A 14604-nucleotide genomic window follows, 5' to 3' on the forward strand; every position below is an offset into this window, starting at 1 on the left:
TTTTCCTTTCTGAATCATTTCCTTCCTACCGTCCTCCTCCTTCACAGAAAGGAAAGGCCAGTAACTCAAAGCTAATCTAAAGGAGTCTACTCCTTTTTAAAAGATTTACTTATGTGTCTGAATGGCAGAGTTACAGAGAAAATAAAAAGGAGAGACAGACCTTGTATCCTCTGGTTCACTCTCCCAGATGGCTGCATCAGCTAGGGCTGTGTCAAGGCTGAAGCTTCCATCTAGGTCTCCTTGGTGGGCAGCAGGGCCCCAAGCACTGGAATCATCTCCTGCTGCTCTCCTGGACACACGAGCAGGGAGCTGGATGTGGAACAACTGGGACTTGTATTTGCATTCATGTGGGATATTAGTGTGGAAGGTGGTGACTTATTCCATCATGGCATGATGCTGGTTCCTAGGAATCTATTCATTTTAAAAAGGAAGCCAACAGGTCCACTGCATACTCTTCTTTCTGAGCAGAGCAAGGAATGTGTAAGAAGGCAAGTGTGAAAGTGTTTCCAAACCCCAAGTATCACAGTTCACAGCCAAGCAACATATACAATATTTTTGTGTGACACATATACAAATGTGAGACCCCATAACACTTAAACAATGCAGGCAAGGTCAGACACCTAGAACCCAAAGCATTTTAATCACACACTCTTCTTTGCAAGTGTGGCACTTAAGCAGAAACCTGATTACCAAGAGCCCCCGATAGAGGGAGTGGCAAGAATCCATGAACCACAATGCCCAAGGGGAAGCATCCATCCTGCCACCCCAGTCAGTCACTATTCCACTCTGCACTTTATGCAGTTTACTTAACAACTAGGGAGGGTCTGGGAAACAAGGGGAAAAAAAGAAGAAAGAAAAGGAGTACTTCAGCTGTTATGAGTATATATGCACATAGAATACAATTGTCAAATAGGCAAAGGCAGCTGAAATTCTTTTTCTACCGTGTTACAGGTTACAGGTTCAATAAATCATACATAAACAAACTGGTAAAAATCAACTAGCTGAAGTAGTTATAGCTAATTTAAAAACTGTGACTTATAAAGAACATTTTGAAAGAGAAAACGCATTGTTTTAAATCATAAGCCCTTTATTAGCTACAATGCGGAACGTCCTGTTCAACATCAGTGGGTTTTGTTCTTGTTGGCATTTTCACTTATTCAACTGAAAACAAAAAGTCAGGAAAAATCACATGGTAACTAGTATTAAATTATCAATAAATGAGAGCAAGTACATGGACCACTCTTTGGGCTCACATGACATTGGCTGGTCAATAAAGGCTTTATTCCTGCTTAACAGTGATGATCTATTTTTTGGTCTCCAAATCACACTGGACAAGAATCCTCTGGAAATTTCTAAAGGAAAGGCTTTTTTTCTTTTCTTTTTTTTTTTTTACATGATAATCACAAAATGTAGAGGGCTGAGATCAACTTATTGGACTTTCCCATTCCAAATTGCTCTGAAATTTAAAGAAATGGATATGTCTTCATATATTGTGCATCAGGTTCTCCAAATATCTTCTCATGTGTAATAAAATTAACATGTCTCACACACGCACACCCACCCCTTAATCTCAACGCATGACACATAAATGATCACATCCATCATACACACATACATAATTAGGAGACTCAGGGAAAATGCTAAGATGGCAAGAAATCACTAGATTCTTTGGTTATGCCTTAATGACATATATTTCCTGGCAACTCGCCAATCGGCTTTGAAAATAATATCAGACTATGACCCAGTAAAGTCTTACAGCCTGTCCCTTGCTTTGCATGCACCATTAAGGCCTGTCACCAGTCTCCCACCATCTCAGGCATGCATTCCTTCCTTTGGAAACACGAAATGCCCCTAGATAAATGTACCCTTCTCCAGAGAAACACATTTCCCACTCAATTACAAATCCTGACTCAAAGCTAAAATTAATGCAGGCAGGCAATTGAGGGTTCTTAGAAAATTTCCTTTAAAATGACAAATGTGTGTGATGTGAAAGCCATCTAATAGGTCTGCATGCCGCAGTATTAAATTACAAACACCTGGGGTATTTATACAACGTATCCAATGGCTGGCAGATTAGAATCCTAGAAATAATACACGTCATAGCAAAAAATATACATATAATAGTCCACCTATAGTTTATATAAATGATGAAATGTTTCTGAATATATCTATATATCTACACACACACACACACACACACACACACACACACACACACTGTCTCTGTGTGAGTGGATTTGCAGAATCAGGCACACAAATACTGCAGTCCTCCATTGGCGCTTCCACTTTAGTGTCAAGAACATCGGGCTTCAAAGTCTTATGGGCCAGGACAGAGGTCACCGCTGAGGACAGAGCACTGGCTTGATGCACCTTCCCTTGTGAAGGACCAAGTTGGCTGGACAGTGGCAGCCAGCAACGCAGGGCTTGTTGCAAGGACCAATCTCATTCCAGTTGTCACAGGTCTTGATGCATCCTGGGCCACACGTATCATAAACTGCACCATGCTTGCATTGGGTGGCTGAAAAAAGGAAGAGACAGATGTGTGATGTGTTATTTCATCCTCAACCCAAAGCCATCGTTGCAAACTCCTGACATGACCTCTCCTGGGCACGGGTTCAGATATGCACTTCAGCAACAGAATAAAAATGCTTAACATTCCTTCAACACTCGGACCCAAAGGTCTCCAGAGCTCCAGAGCAAAAACAATAATACAAGCTTCTATTTCTAGACAAAATACATCCAACAATTTTAAAGCTATGGAGAAATCTATACACCTATTCAGTTAATAGGAACAGTATGCAAGACTAAACCCACGGAACTACAAGAAATAGAAATGCTTTGTGCACCTACAGCAGTATTTAAATACATGAAATTACAATACACAGGGAAAACACATCTAATGAGCATGTTGAAAATGTGTGACATGTTTTAATCAAAATGATCATCTGTTGAAGGAATCCATAAGAGGCAAGTCAGAGTTAGTGAGGAAGAGCCAGGAAAAATAAAACAAAACAACAACAACAAAAATAAGCAAATGGGTGACCAAGGGGAGGGTATCTGGGTTGACTGGCTAGAGAAAATGATGGCAATATTAGGGAAGCCACAAATAATTCTTGCATCTTTGTTAACTTGGGGCTAAAATAATTTTGATGGGAGTTCCTATAAATTCATGAAAATATTTCTTAGAATACAATAGCACAAATGTTCCGAAAGTTCTGTGATACACAGACTTTTCCACCTTAGTTACGCCCTAAGTGGTTCCTTCTCATGAATACAAACTCTGACACAGGTAGGGATTCAGAGAGGCACTTTCCACAAGCACCAAGAACAGTCCATGCTTCTACTGAATTTGCTCCAAATAGAAGCTACCAAGAGTGGAGGATCAGTAAGAGCATAATATACCTCTACTGCTGTTTGTGCAGTTTATAGAATATCTGTACTCATATTATATTGAGAATAACATCATACTAAACACTTAAATGCATATTTAGTTACCACAGAATGTGTTCGACCATTTTTTGTTACTAAGAGTACATTAATACTAACCATAAAATCAATTCTATGAAGGTATTTCAAAATCTGTTACTGTCGCTTTAAACAAATGAGAAAAGAGGAATCCAGTCTGAAAAGGATTCAACTACTTCTCACGAATTCCTGCTTCTTGGTAGAAAATTGTCAAGGAGAAAAAGAATTAGGAAACTATAGGTTTGAGGCATTTAATAAGATCAGAAAGTCTTCGTGAACCCAGATTTTAGATAGCTACATGTTGAACTAGCTGCCTGCACTCCTTTTCCAGGTGCGAACTGACCTTCTGTCTGGGACAAACTGCAGTTCTCCAGCTTTTCCTAACCATTTGTCAATGTCCCCCACTTCCCCAAAATTGCCTAACAGTACCCACGCCCCCTTTCTTACCTATCAGATAGTATAACTCTTATTAGTATCAATCATAATTTCTGACAAGCAAATGACACATTTATCATCCCTTGGAATTTTTAGCTTTTAATATGGTTGGCCACTATTGCATAAAAACCTTGGAGGAAATATTCAAGGCCTGCTTTTGCTTGCATTTTTACTGAATTATAATTCTAAGTAGCCACAAGTAATATAATTTTATCTGTTCTCAACTAGGTTTACTTCACTCTGGGTCAACAAACTGAGCTATATGACATCAAGAATTCTGGAAAAACAGTATACATTTCAAAAAAATTTGGTTCTATAATGAACATTTTCCTACCAGAAAATTCATATTCAGCACTGGTATACGTGTTTGTCCTTGCCCCAGTTGTTAACTGAATTAGCAGTTGTCACTATCAACCTGCTCTGAACAAAGACACTACATTGTTCAAGACCTTGTGGGAGGAGAACATGGTCACCAGTCTGATACACCAGAAGGCTGGGTTACCAGTAAATAATTTCCTATTATACTGAAACATCAAGTATAACCTTTTGATCCCTATATCCAGCCCCTCCCTCAATTGAGGTGTCTTCTCAAAGGAGATATCCTACGCAAAACAGCAGCTCCACATTTCCTACCAGAAAGCTCTTTTCCTTGTTTTTCTAATTTATATAAATCAATACATAATATTAACGGTCTCCTCTAATACCCCAAGGGTAGGGTTCCATCTGGCCTACTTCACTGGAATCTAGCACCTTTTCTGGCAGCCTAGAGGGGATTAGGTATGGAGGCCAGTACTCAGCATCTGCTTAGTAAATGAATGAGTCTTGAAGAAGTCCTAAACATGACCCAGTGGGGACCAGCTTCCATTTGCGTCTCCTGCATGCACTCTCAGCTTCTACACCCTGCCCTGGACCACGCTCCACATGGACATCCACAAATGACATAAGGGGAATCTCGGGGGAGCAGTGTATGCCAGCAGGAGAACAGAGTGAAAAATGTGAGGCTGTCAATGCTTGCTTGAGATCTCTCCTCGTGGGTCACCATGTGGGCCAATACTTCTTCAAGCAAAGGCCATTTCTCTTAGCCCTTGCTATGATGCCATCTCTGTCTCTGCTGATAGCTAACCCTAGTTTTATTGTCAGGCTCAGGGTAATAACAACAGGTCTGTTATACACTTATGACACTAAGACTTCTTTGTTAAGGAAATAAGACCTTTCAAAGTAATTGACCTACTTCCATCAGTAGGTGTGTACCTGGTTCCCAACACGCGCAGCTGATGATTCACAGAATGATTCCTTCTCTGTAGTACTGCACTCTCTAACATGACCTCCACAATGCAACTTCATCAGGATGTCTAAGAACTATTCACGATGTAATTCTATCCTTCAGGCTTCAAGGGAACCTCCGATAGCCAAGTCATTCCTAAAGATTTGTCCACCTTCATCTAGTATAATTTTCTAGCTTGATGAGTGCCGCACCATTCATCTCCCACTCTGCTCATTTAAATGCAGTTCCTGACTTTTGGCCCTACCTCTCAGTGACAAATGGGAGGTTGCTTGACTGTAGACTTAGAATATAGCTGCTCCATTATAATATAATGCTATAATATAATATAATATAATACCTCCATTACTGCATTTACAACACAAAATTACATCATCAGTTTCCTTCAATTTTTTTCTACCATCCCAACTAAAATAAACTGAGACTGTTCTATTTCTTCGTTCTCAGTAGTGGCATGATGTTTAACATGCAGCAGATACTCAAAAGGACTACCGGGTGATTAAACAGATGGATAACTGGGGCAGGGGAAGAGGGGGAACATCACCTAATTCTTACTTTAAGTCTTCCAACTGATGCTTCTCAGAGATAATCTCATGGCTTTTCACTGACGCTTTCAAAGCTCTTTGAGTGACTAACAGAAGACTTAGACATTGCACATGCCTAATGCTTTTTGGTCCGTCTGGCTGGGCATCATACCAACACCTAATACATACACCCATGTTTTGTGATGCTTCTGCAGACCAATGACGATCACAGCTGGGGTCAGAATCACTGGGGAACTTTCTGATGCCCCAATCCCACTCCAAACCAAGTAAAATAAAACTTCTGAGGGTGGCACTAGCATATCTGTAACAGCTAAATAGAAATCTTATCCCTTCCTCCTTGTCCCATAACAGTGATTCTAACTGGCAGTAGGATTGAGATTTGGTCCTATACATAGCATAGCTCTCACATTCATGCTTCAGTATTTGTAGAGATTTATTCCTTTTTAGCGAATGGGGCAACTGAGAGTCACAGAGTACACAACGTAAATTCCTAGTTTCTGGTCATTTTTGACTACTCCCTCAGCCCCAGATGACCCAGTGCTAGCTTAGGTCATCCGCATAAGCCTTCTTAGCTCTCTCCTTCTCATCTAAACCCTTTCTTGACCTGCCCTTTCTGTTATCTGCTCCCTCTCAGCCAAGCACCTGCTCTACTACTTGTTCTTTTACTTGTACATTAATTTTCTTCCTTCTTTGTTGTGCAAATAACATTCCCTAAGCTATTAGAATTCTTCTTCCCGATGCCTCCAACTTTCCTAGAAAAACTGTCATTTTACCTCATTCTTCCTTAACCCATGAACTATGATTTCAGTCTTTCTTTCACCCTTACACATACGCGTGCGCACACACACATACACACACACACACACACACACACACACACACACACACACACACACATTACTGAAGTCATTCCCTCTACAGTTTTCACTAATGACCATAATGTATCCACTGGCATGTCAGAAACTCCCCATCTCTTCAAGACCACTATCTGGAGAATCTAAAGTCTTTTCCTCCATTTTCACTATGACACAGGACAATTCTGGCTCTTCACTGACTCTTGGAAAAATCCTCTCTGTCTTGGGTTGTTTTGCTAATCCCTGGCATTAAATGTTTACATGGCTCCTGGATAATTCTACATCATGTTCCTTCCTTCCTTTTCCTTTTCTCTTCCCTCCCTCCATCCCTTATTCCTTTTCCCTCACTCCCTCTCTCTCTTTCTCCATCCCTTCCTTATTTCCCTCCTTCCTCCCTTCCTTCTTTTTTCCTTCCTCCCTACCTCCCTTCCTTTTACTTTTGACTGATCCCAACCTGACTCTTCACTCAATCTATTCGCTTTGTTTCTTAACTAGAATGTCATATCCTTCAAGACATTTCCTAGATGTCCCCAGGATGTCCTTCCCTCCCCAACATCACAGGGTACTTTTCAGGTTGTAGCTATCTATCTATTACGTGTTGAAATCCCCTAGCCGCAGTTCTTAGAGTCACTCATGAGTCCCCTGACGATATTTTAAAAGACACCAACTCCTTAACCCCATCCCTCCATCTGCAATGGAACCTGTTATCACTGTAGACTTTCTATGCTTTAGGGGGTCACCATGGCCAGCACCTCCAGTTAAAGAAGAAACTCCTGAAACTTGGGTTCCTGCGGGCCAAGCACAGAAGCCCAGCTCAATAAATGCCTATCGGAGGATGATTTCATCTTAATGACATGTAATCCATCATTTCATTTCCTGGTATGAATTCCATTTGGCTGGTCTCAACTTCATTTTCCACCCTGTTGCTTCCAGAATGCCTCTTTCAATTCAACTCACCCTCTAGACACTGGGCTCCCTTTCAAATTTTTCTAGGATCCCTTCTAGTACAAAAACCCCTGAGCAGAAGTCCTTCTTTCATGCTGTATTCCTTCTTATCCTTTGACACTCTGAATACATAAACTCTCAATCTTCTCCTTTCTCTGATCCCTCAATTCCTTCTTCTAGTGCTATCATCTGTGGTATCTGACCTTTTGCTTATTAAGCACTGACTTGTCCCTCACATTCTGTGGGTAGAAAGTAGACTACAGAAAATGAAGTACCACTAGGAAAAGCCAATCTCTCCAGCATTCTTGTTCATCATATAAATATCAGCTCAACTCTAATTCAAGAAACCTCTACTTAGCACCTACTGTAGACATGGTAGTCTTCTAAATTGGAGAAAATGAAATATGAGTCAACGAGTGGCTCTGCTCTCCCATAGGAGATTGAGTTTCCAGTAAAATAAGAGAAACTGACATGCAAACATGTTCATAATAAAATGAAGATATATTAGATCCCAAGTCTTAGAAGGTGAGTGGAAATCGGTCAGACACAGCAGGAAGGCCTTTTCAGGCAGAGTAACAGGACTGCAGTTTCACCAGGGAATGTAGGAGTCTTGACTTGGGAAGTGGATAGCAGCATGGAATTTGAGGAGGGGAATAGCTAGAGAATAAGATACAGAAGCAGGTAGAGCTTATAAATGACTCCACAAGCCTTGGCAAAGGAAAGTTTTGGAAGATTTTAAGGTGTGACATGACATCACAAGGTGTTTTATAACCCATTAATTAATTTATTTATTTCAGTGGCAGAGAGATGGAGCAACAGCAGACAGAAAAGAGAGAGAGAGAGAGAGAGAGAGAGAGAGAGAGAGCTCCTATCCATGAACTCACTTTCCAAATGCTTACTATAGTTATGGCTGAGATCAGCTGAGACCAGAGATGCCGACCCATTTCAGGGCTCCTATACACATGGAAGGGAGGTTCTCACTGAATCCATTACCTGTTGCCTTCCAGTGTGTGTGAATTCTGAGTGCAAGCAGGATTCAAACCACTGCACTTCAGTATGTCACATGGGTATCCTAACTGGAGTTTAGCTGCCCATCTCTGATAAAATTTCCTTTGATTTTATACAAAATCCAGGTGAATTAATACATTTGAACCCTCTTTTTCTCTCTGTGAACCTCAAACTTATAAAAGGAAAGATAATTTAAAAACCCAAGTGTGATTCAATGTGTATTTTCAAAGTATTCATTTATCTCAATATTTTAATAAAAACTGGGCGGCAGGCATTTGGCACAGAGCTTAACCCACCCAAGAGATGCCAATATCCCCTATCAGAGGGCTTGGAGCCTGGTACCAGCTCCACTTCCCATTGCAGCCTCAAATGATGGAAGACTACGTCCTGGACTCCTGGCATCTGTTTGGCCCAAGCCTGGCATTTGTGGAAGTGAACCAGTGAACGGAAGATCTCTCTCTCTGTTGTTGTTTCTATGCCTTTTGAATCAATGAAAATTAAGATTTTTTTTAAATCAGGAAATTATTGAAGTGATTGGTGTTAGCATGCATTTCTTCTCAAAGGGGCATTGAAATACAGATAATACATAGAGGTTTATGTGATTACTTTAGGAATATGCTGAGAAACCATGTACCTGGGATGGCTGGAAGTCAACAGTACCTGTAACCCAACCACCTCCACCCCACTGTGGGGTTGAAGATCATTGTATTTGACCTTATCTCCTAAACTTCTGCAGGAAGCACTTGGTCAGCCAAAGACTAGCACAGTATGTTTCATTACAGCAGACCTGCTGCAGGAAAGGAGCCAGAATCACCGGAGGTTTGTGAAGCCGAACAAGGAGGATGAAATCTGCCCAGAAATCCGTTTAGCTGCAGAAAAAACATGCACATCCGCTTTGCCAGCACTTTTTTTTTTTTACCTTTATAAAATGTATTACTGAATGTGCAGTGACAATTAGTGTCGCTTACAGGCAAGTGGCAAAAATTCTGCTAAGGATGGCAGAGTGTGACACAGGAAATGAGATCAAAACAAATTGAGAGCCAGAAGGGGTCAAATAACGGCCACCGGAGGTATGGGATGGATGAACAGAAATTAGGGAGTCACTATGGCTAACGAAGGTCAACACAGATACTTGGATGAGCTGGTTGATACTTACGTATGTAGGTAAGCAAGTACGCTCGTGCTTTTACGTGTTCCCCTAACGATAAGGAACCGAGGTTATAATGAAAACTGACCTGGGTTCCGCTCTCAGTACACCTGCTGTCTAGCTCTGTGACCTTCAGCAAATGACTTCACTGTTCCAAGCTATAATGTCCTTACAGGTAAGACGTAGGTAATAGAATGTTGCCATATAGATTACTATAGGCATTAAATAAGATAAAATAAAATAGAAAATGCTTGTATAGGCCTTGCGGGAAAGGAGATACTTAGCAAATAGTAAATAGCAGTATAAATGGCTATTATTAAATTTTTATGTACCTTCACTATAGCCCTTAGCATACTATATTTTATTTAGTAATTCCCATGCTAAATTAGAGTTCCATTAGCCCTTCCTGACAGTCAGTGGGCATGCACCGTGTCAATAGTCATGACAGTGTTAAAGCCCAGGGTAGCCTTTAAAATGTCATTTTTCATTCAGACTTCCTTGCCTGGCTGGCTTCTTATTTGTTCAACTTCCAGGCCTTGTACTCTGGAAAATTTCTCTTCTGTGTCTTGCTTAAGTGGCCTTAAGTGCTGTCGAGAGTCAAAGGACCTTGGAACTAAAAACAAGAAGAAATGAGTGTTCTTACAGTCCACAATATTCTAGAGGAATCTGAAATGAATTTCCCAAGAGATGCTGCTTATTTCTGTAAATGTGTTTCTCCATATAGCAACTGTCAGACTTGCAAGTGCATAAAGTGTATGTGTGTGTGTGTGTGTGTGTGTGTGTGTGTGTGTGCGCGCGCACACGTGTGTGTGTATATGCATGTGTGGGTAAAACATTCCTCTCCAACTGCACCCTGGTGAGGAGCTATACATCACCCAGATGGCCCCACTAATTTTGAGAGGTAAATGGTACCTTTCAGAAGCATTATTCCAGTTCCATTAGAAAAGTAATTTTAGCTCCAGAGATTGAGTCCCTGAAATGAAGATGCTGAAGCGAAATGTATAGTCTTCAAACACAATGTGTGCAGTGAGATGGTGCCAAGTATAGCTGTGGGCCAGGAGAAGAAGGTTGGCATAGCTGATATATAATACAATCTTCACTACAATGGCACCACAGCCAATAAAATGAATATAATTCTACAGAGCCCTCCATTTCCCCAGTAGGGATGGACAAGTGCTGGACTATATTTATTTTATTCATTTTTTTCTGGGATATTCATAGGAAGGAGAACTCAAAGAAAGGGAGGTAGGAACCTTTGGGATCGGTGGTAGGATTCATCCTCTCAAAAGCCTCACTGCCTCCTCCCCACGGTGGATGACTGAAGATAGTGGCCAGCCATGTGCCTCAACTCTCAACATCTGCAGCCGCATGTTAATGTGATTTTTGACTGAATCAATACTCCTTTAGGAAGGCAGAACTGATAGGTATTCTTGCTGTGGAGAGTGATTCTGCTGTCAATATTAGCCTCGAGTTTGCACAAGAGAGAGTTAACGGGGAAGTTAGAGGGAGCTCAGAGGACCTGCGTGCTTTCCAAGGACACGGGCAGGTGACGGCGCTTGGCAGGCACTCAGGAAGCCTTAACAAGCCCCAGGAGCCAGCCTCCTGCTCCCTCAAATCTACCCACGTAAACACATGGACTAACTCAAAGGTTTAAGTCTGGCTGCAGGCTGGAATCACCCAGGAAGAACTGAAAGCTGTACAATACCATATTAAGTGATATGTAGGTGTGGGAATCAAGTGTAAGTTTCCGGGTTTATTTTTTAAGTTCTCAGAGTGATACCTAGGTCCAGCCCAGTTGATTTACCGGTATAAGAGAGCACAATGTGTGTGCACTATGAACACAGCTTGATGACAATTCTTCTTCACTCTTCTATCTAGACGACCATATCTGTCCTCCACCAAGGTAGGCATCTGGAGCCAGCGATTATACGGACCACCTTTTTTTCTAGGTCTCATACGAGCCTGTTAGGATTTGAGTGGCATATTGAAAACCCCAATTTCCTCACTTTAGGCAACTCTCGGCAAACCTGAACAATGTGATAAACGTGCAGGCATCTCACCCTCACACGTCAGCAGCAGCAACGACTATTTCCTCGGCATCTCCTATCAACTGGAGGTTCTTTGAGACGCTCCTCATCTGCATCACAGATGCTTGCAACTCTTCGTGAAATCCAAAAATATACCTATAACCTGCCCCCTTCTCTCCACAGGAATGTCCACCCTCTTAGTGTGAGCCACCACTGGGTTCCACCAGGACCGTGGCAGGAGCACTGCCTTCCATCTCGTCCCCTTCTAATCCATCCTCTCTATGATGCAGAGCAGGAGCTTGCCTAAAACCCCAATCGTAGCTTGCATTTCTCTTGGAACAGAAGCTAGCTTCCTCTCTACAAAGCCCTGCCTGATCCAGCTTCCTTCTCCTGACCCACATTTTCCTTGCCCACTAGGCTTAAGCCACGCAGGTGTCCATCCGTTGTGAATGTCTGCTATTTTCTTTCTGCCTTACGGCTACTAAACGCGTTTCTTCTGCACAACAATGCTTGTGCAGACTCGTGACCTTTCTCAGCTGAGCCGCAATGCCATCTCCTGGCATTGCCTCTCCTTCTCCATCTCCTGGGTACGGACTCCCCTCTACACCCTTCCTAAATTGCCTCTTACCCTTCTCTGTGGGTCTGTCATCACTCTGCTCTGTTTGCTCCCTTCTCATAATTTTCAAGTTGCTTATCGTGAAGTTTCTGCCTTAGTCTCATTCTCCCTTTAGATGGCCAATGCCTCAACTGCAATGGCCTCAGCGCTTATAGTTAGGAAAGAACCCATTGTGCCTAGCACAAGTCCACGTCGTAATAAATATGTTTGGATGAACAAAGAAACCATTTTAAGGATATTAAATAAACTAACTTACACGAGGACAAAGAGTTATAAAAATTTCTCTCTTGAGGGGAAAAAAACACATTCTGCTAGGATTTATACAATCATTTCTACAAGGAAAGCGAGTCCAACCATGTTTATCTTGATAGTCGTAAATGGCTACAATTACCGCAGATTTCCTTTGTGCCACACATTACTTGAGCCACAATCATGACTACCCATGTATGGAGCACATCTAGCTGGGAGCTTGAGGCTAAAAGGATTTTACAACAGTGGAAATGCTTCCATTGTTACAATATGTTTGTTGCAAAGATCTTCTTTACACGTGTCTACCCTGTCCAATAGGAAGCCCTTGTGTTTTCATCAAGCTGCAATGCCCTTTGGTCAGCTGGGAATGGCTAATCCTGTCAGCATCGACAAGCCTGATTGATGCCTTGCCATCAAGGACACTGGGGTGAGCGGCAGAGGGCTGGATGGCTCAGGACATTCTTACCTGCACAGTTCTGCTGAGGCTCCCAGTGGACTTTGATGCCCTCTCTCTGGCAGGCCCGGGTATACGCCAGGAAAGACTCACAGTAACAGTTCTTGTGGACTGGACATTCACACATGTCTGTGACACAGGACCTAGCAGACCCAAAAGAGAGAAAAGAACTTTAAAAATATTGACTCAAACACCCTGAAAGTAGCAGAGGATGGCCCAAGTCCTAGGGTCCCTGCACCCATGTGGGAGACAAAGAATCTGGAAGGTACTCACAGATTTATCTCAGCCCTTCATTCAAACATGCACATATGGGCAACAGAAACAAGCAGAGACTAAAGGGGAACAGATCTGGTGTCTAAATAGATCTTTCATTACGTTGACCAAGAGACTACTTTTAATTAATTAAAATGGAGAAAGACAAAGAGAGAGATATTTATCTTCTATCCACTGGCTCATTGCCCTAATGGCTGCAACAGCCAGGGCTGGGCTGGGCACAACAGGAGCAAAGGACTCTCTGAGTGCCTCATATGTGTGGCAGAAGCCCAAGCATTTATGCCATCATGTGCTGTCTCCTGGGCACATGAGCAGGAAGCTGGATGGGAAGCGGAGCAGCCAAGATCTGAACCAATTTGGTATTCTAACAAGGATGCCAGACTTCATAAGTGGTGGTTTAATTCTCTGTGTCAAAGGGCAGGCCCAACCAAAAAACTCTTTCGTAAGTGTTATTGCAGGCACAATATACAGTCCATAAAAACTGACTTATTTCCTCTCTATAATAATTAAAGTTGCATTTCTTAATTATTTTCTTGTACTGTTATTGCAGAAATTCTAGGAAGTCATGTTTACCTGCAAATGTATTCAAGAACCAAACACTCAGGCTAAGATTACATTGAGTACTCTCTCTGGACTCACTGGCGAAGGCCACTAAAAGCGTGTCCTTACACAGTCTGCTAAATTGGACCTGGTGCAATAGCCTAGTACTAAAGTTCTCGCCTTGAATGCAATGGGATCCCATACGGGTGTCAGCTCTAATCCCGGCGACCCTGCTTCTCATCCAGCTCCCTGCTTGTGGCCTAGGAAAGCAGTCGAGGACAGCCTAAAGCCTTGAGATCCTACACCCACATGGGAGACCCAGAAGAGCTCCTGGCTCCTGGCTTCAGATTGGCTCAGCTCTGGCCGTTGCAGTCTCTTGGAAAATGAATCAACCGACAGAAGATTTTCTTCTTTGTCTCTCCTCCTCTCTCTATATATTTGACTTTGCAGTAAAAATAAATAAATCTTTAAATACAAGTCCTCTAAACGTTCATATATAAAACCTTACCAATATAATTTCTTCTGATGTCTCAATTTTCATTTCAGAATACCCACATCCAGCAAATTCATGCAAGGCTTTACAGTGCCACTTTTGGCTGTCCCAGGTTCTAATCTTTACTTCCCCAGTAGATCTGTCTCCCATCCTCTATGCTGACCTATTGGGGTGTGGTCTTTTTCTCATATTTTTAGTTTGCATGACTTGATATGGACAGAATGGCATCTAACAAGCCTGGTAAAATGACCATAGTCACATGAAAAACCTC

General features: G+C 42.0%; 1 protein-coding gene across 2 annotated transcripts in view; it reads right to left on the reverse strand.

Moving 5' to 3' along the window:
- Window positions 1-2236: 2236 nt before the first annotated feature.
- Window positions 2237-14604, reverse strand: part of BMPER (BMP binding endothelial regulator) — a 231678-nt gene continuing 219310 nt past the window's right edge. Inside the window, exons 15-16 of one of the 2 annotated variants that reach the window (XM_040964857.1) lie at window positions 13040-13170; window positions 2237-2518 (exon numbers count right to left, since the gene is read on the reverse strand). In XM_040964857.1, the coding sequence (XP_040820791.1) occupies window positions 2337-2518; window positions 13040-13170 (313 nt within the window). In that variant the 3' untranslated portion in view covers window positions 2237-2336. The remainder of the gene's footprint in view (window positions 2519-13039; window positions 13171-14604) is intronic. The other variant, XM_040964855.1, reaches the window with a different exon arrangement.

This window comes from Ochotona curzoniae, unplaced genomic scaffold (genome assembly GCF_017591425.1).
Source record: "Ochotona curzoniae isolate NIBS_2020 unplaced genomic scaffold, NIBS_Ocur_1.0 scaffold_3835, whole genome shotgun sequence".
Classification (NCBI taxonomy): domain Eukaryota; kingdom Metazoa; phylum Chordata; class Mammalia; order Lagomorpha; family Ochotonidae; genus Ochotona; species Ochotona curzoniae.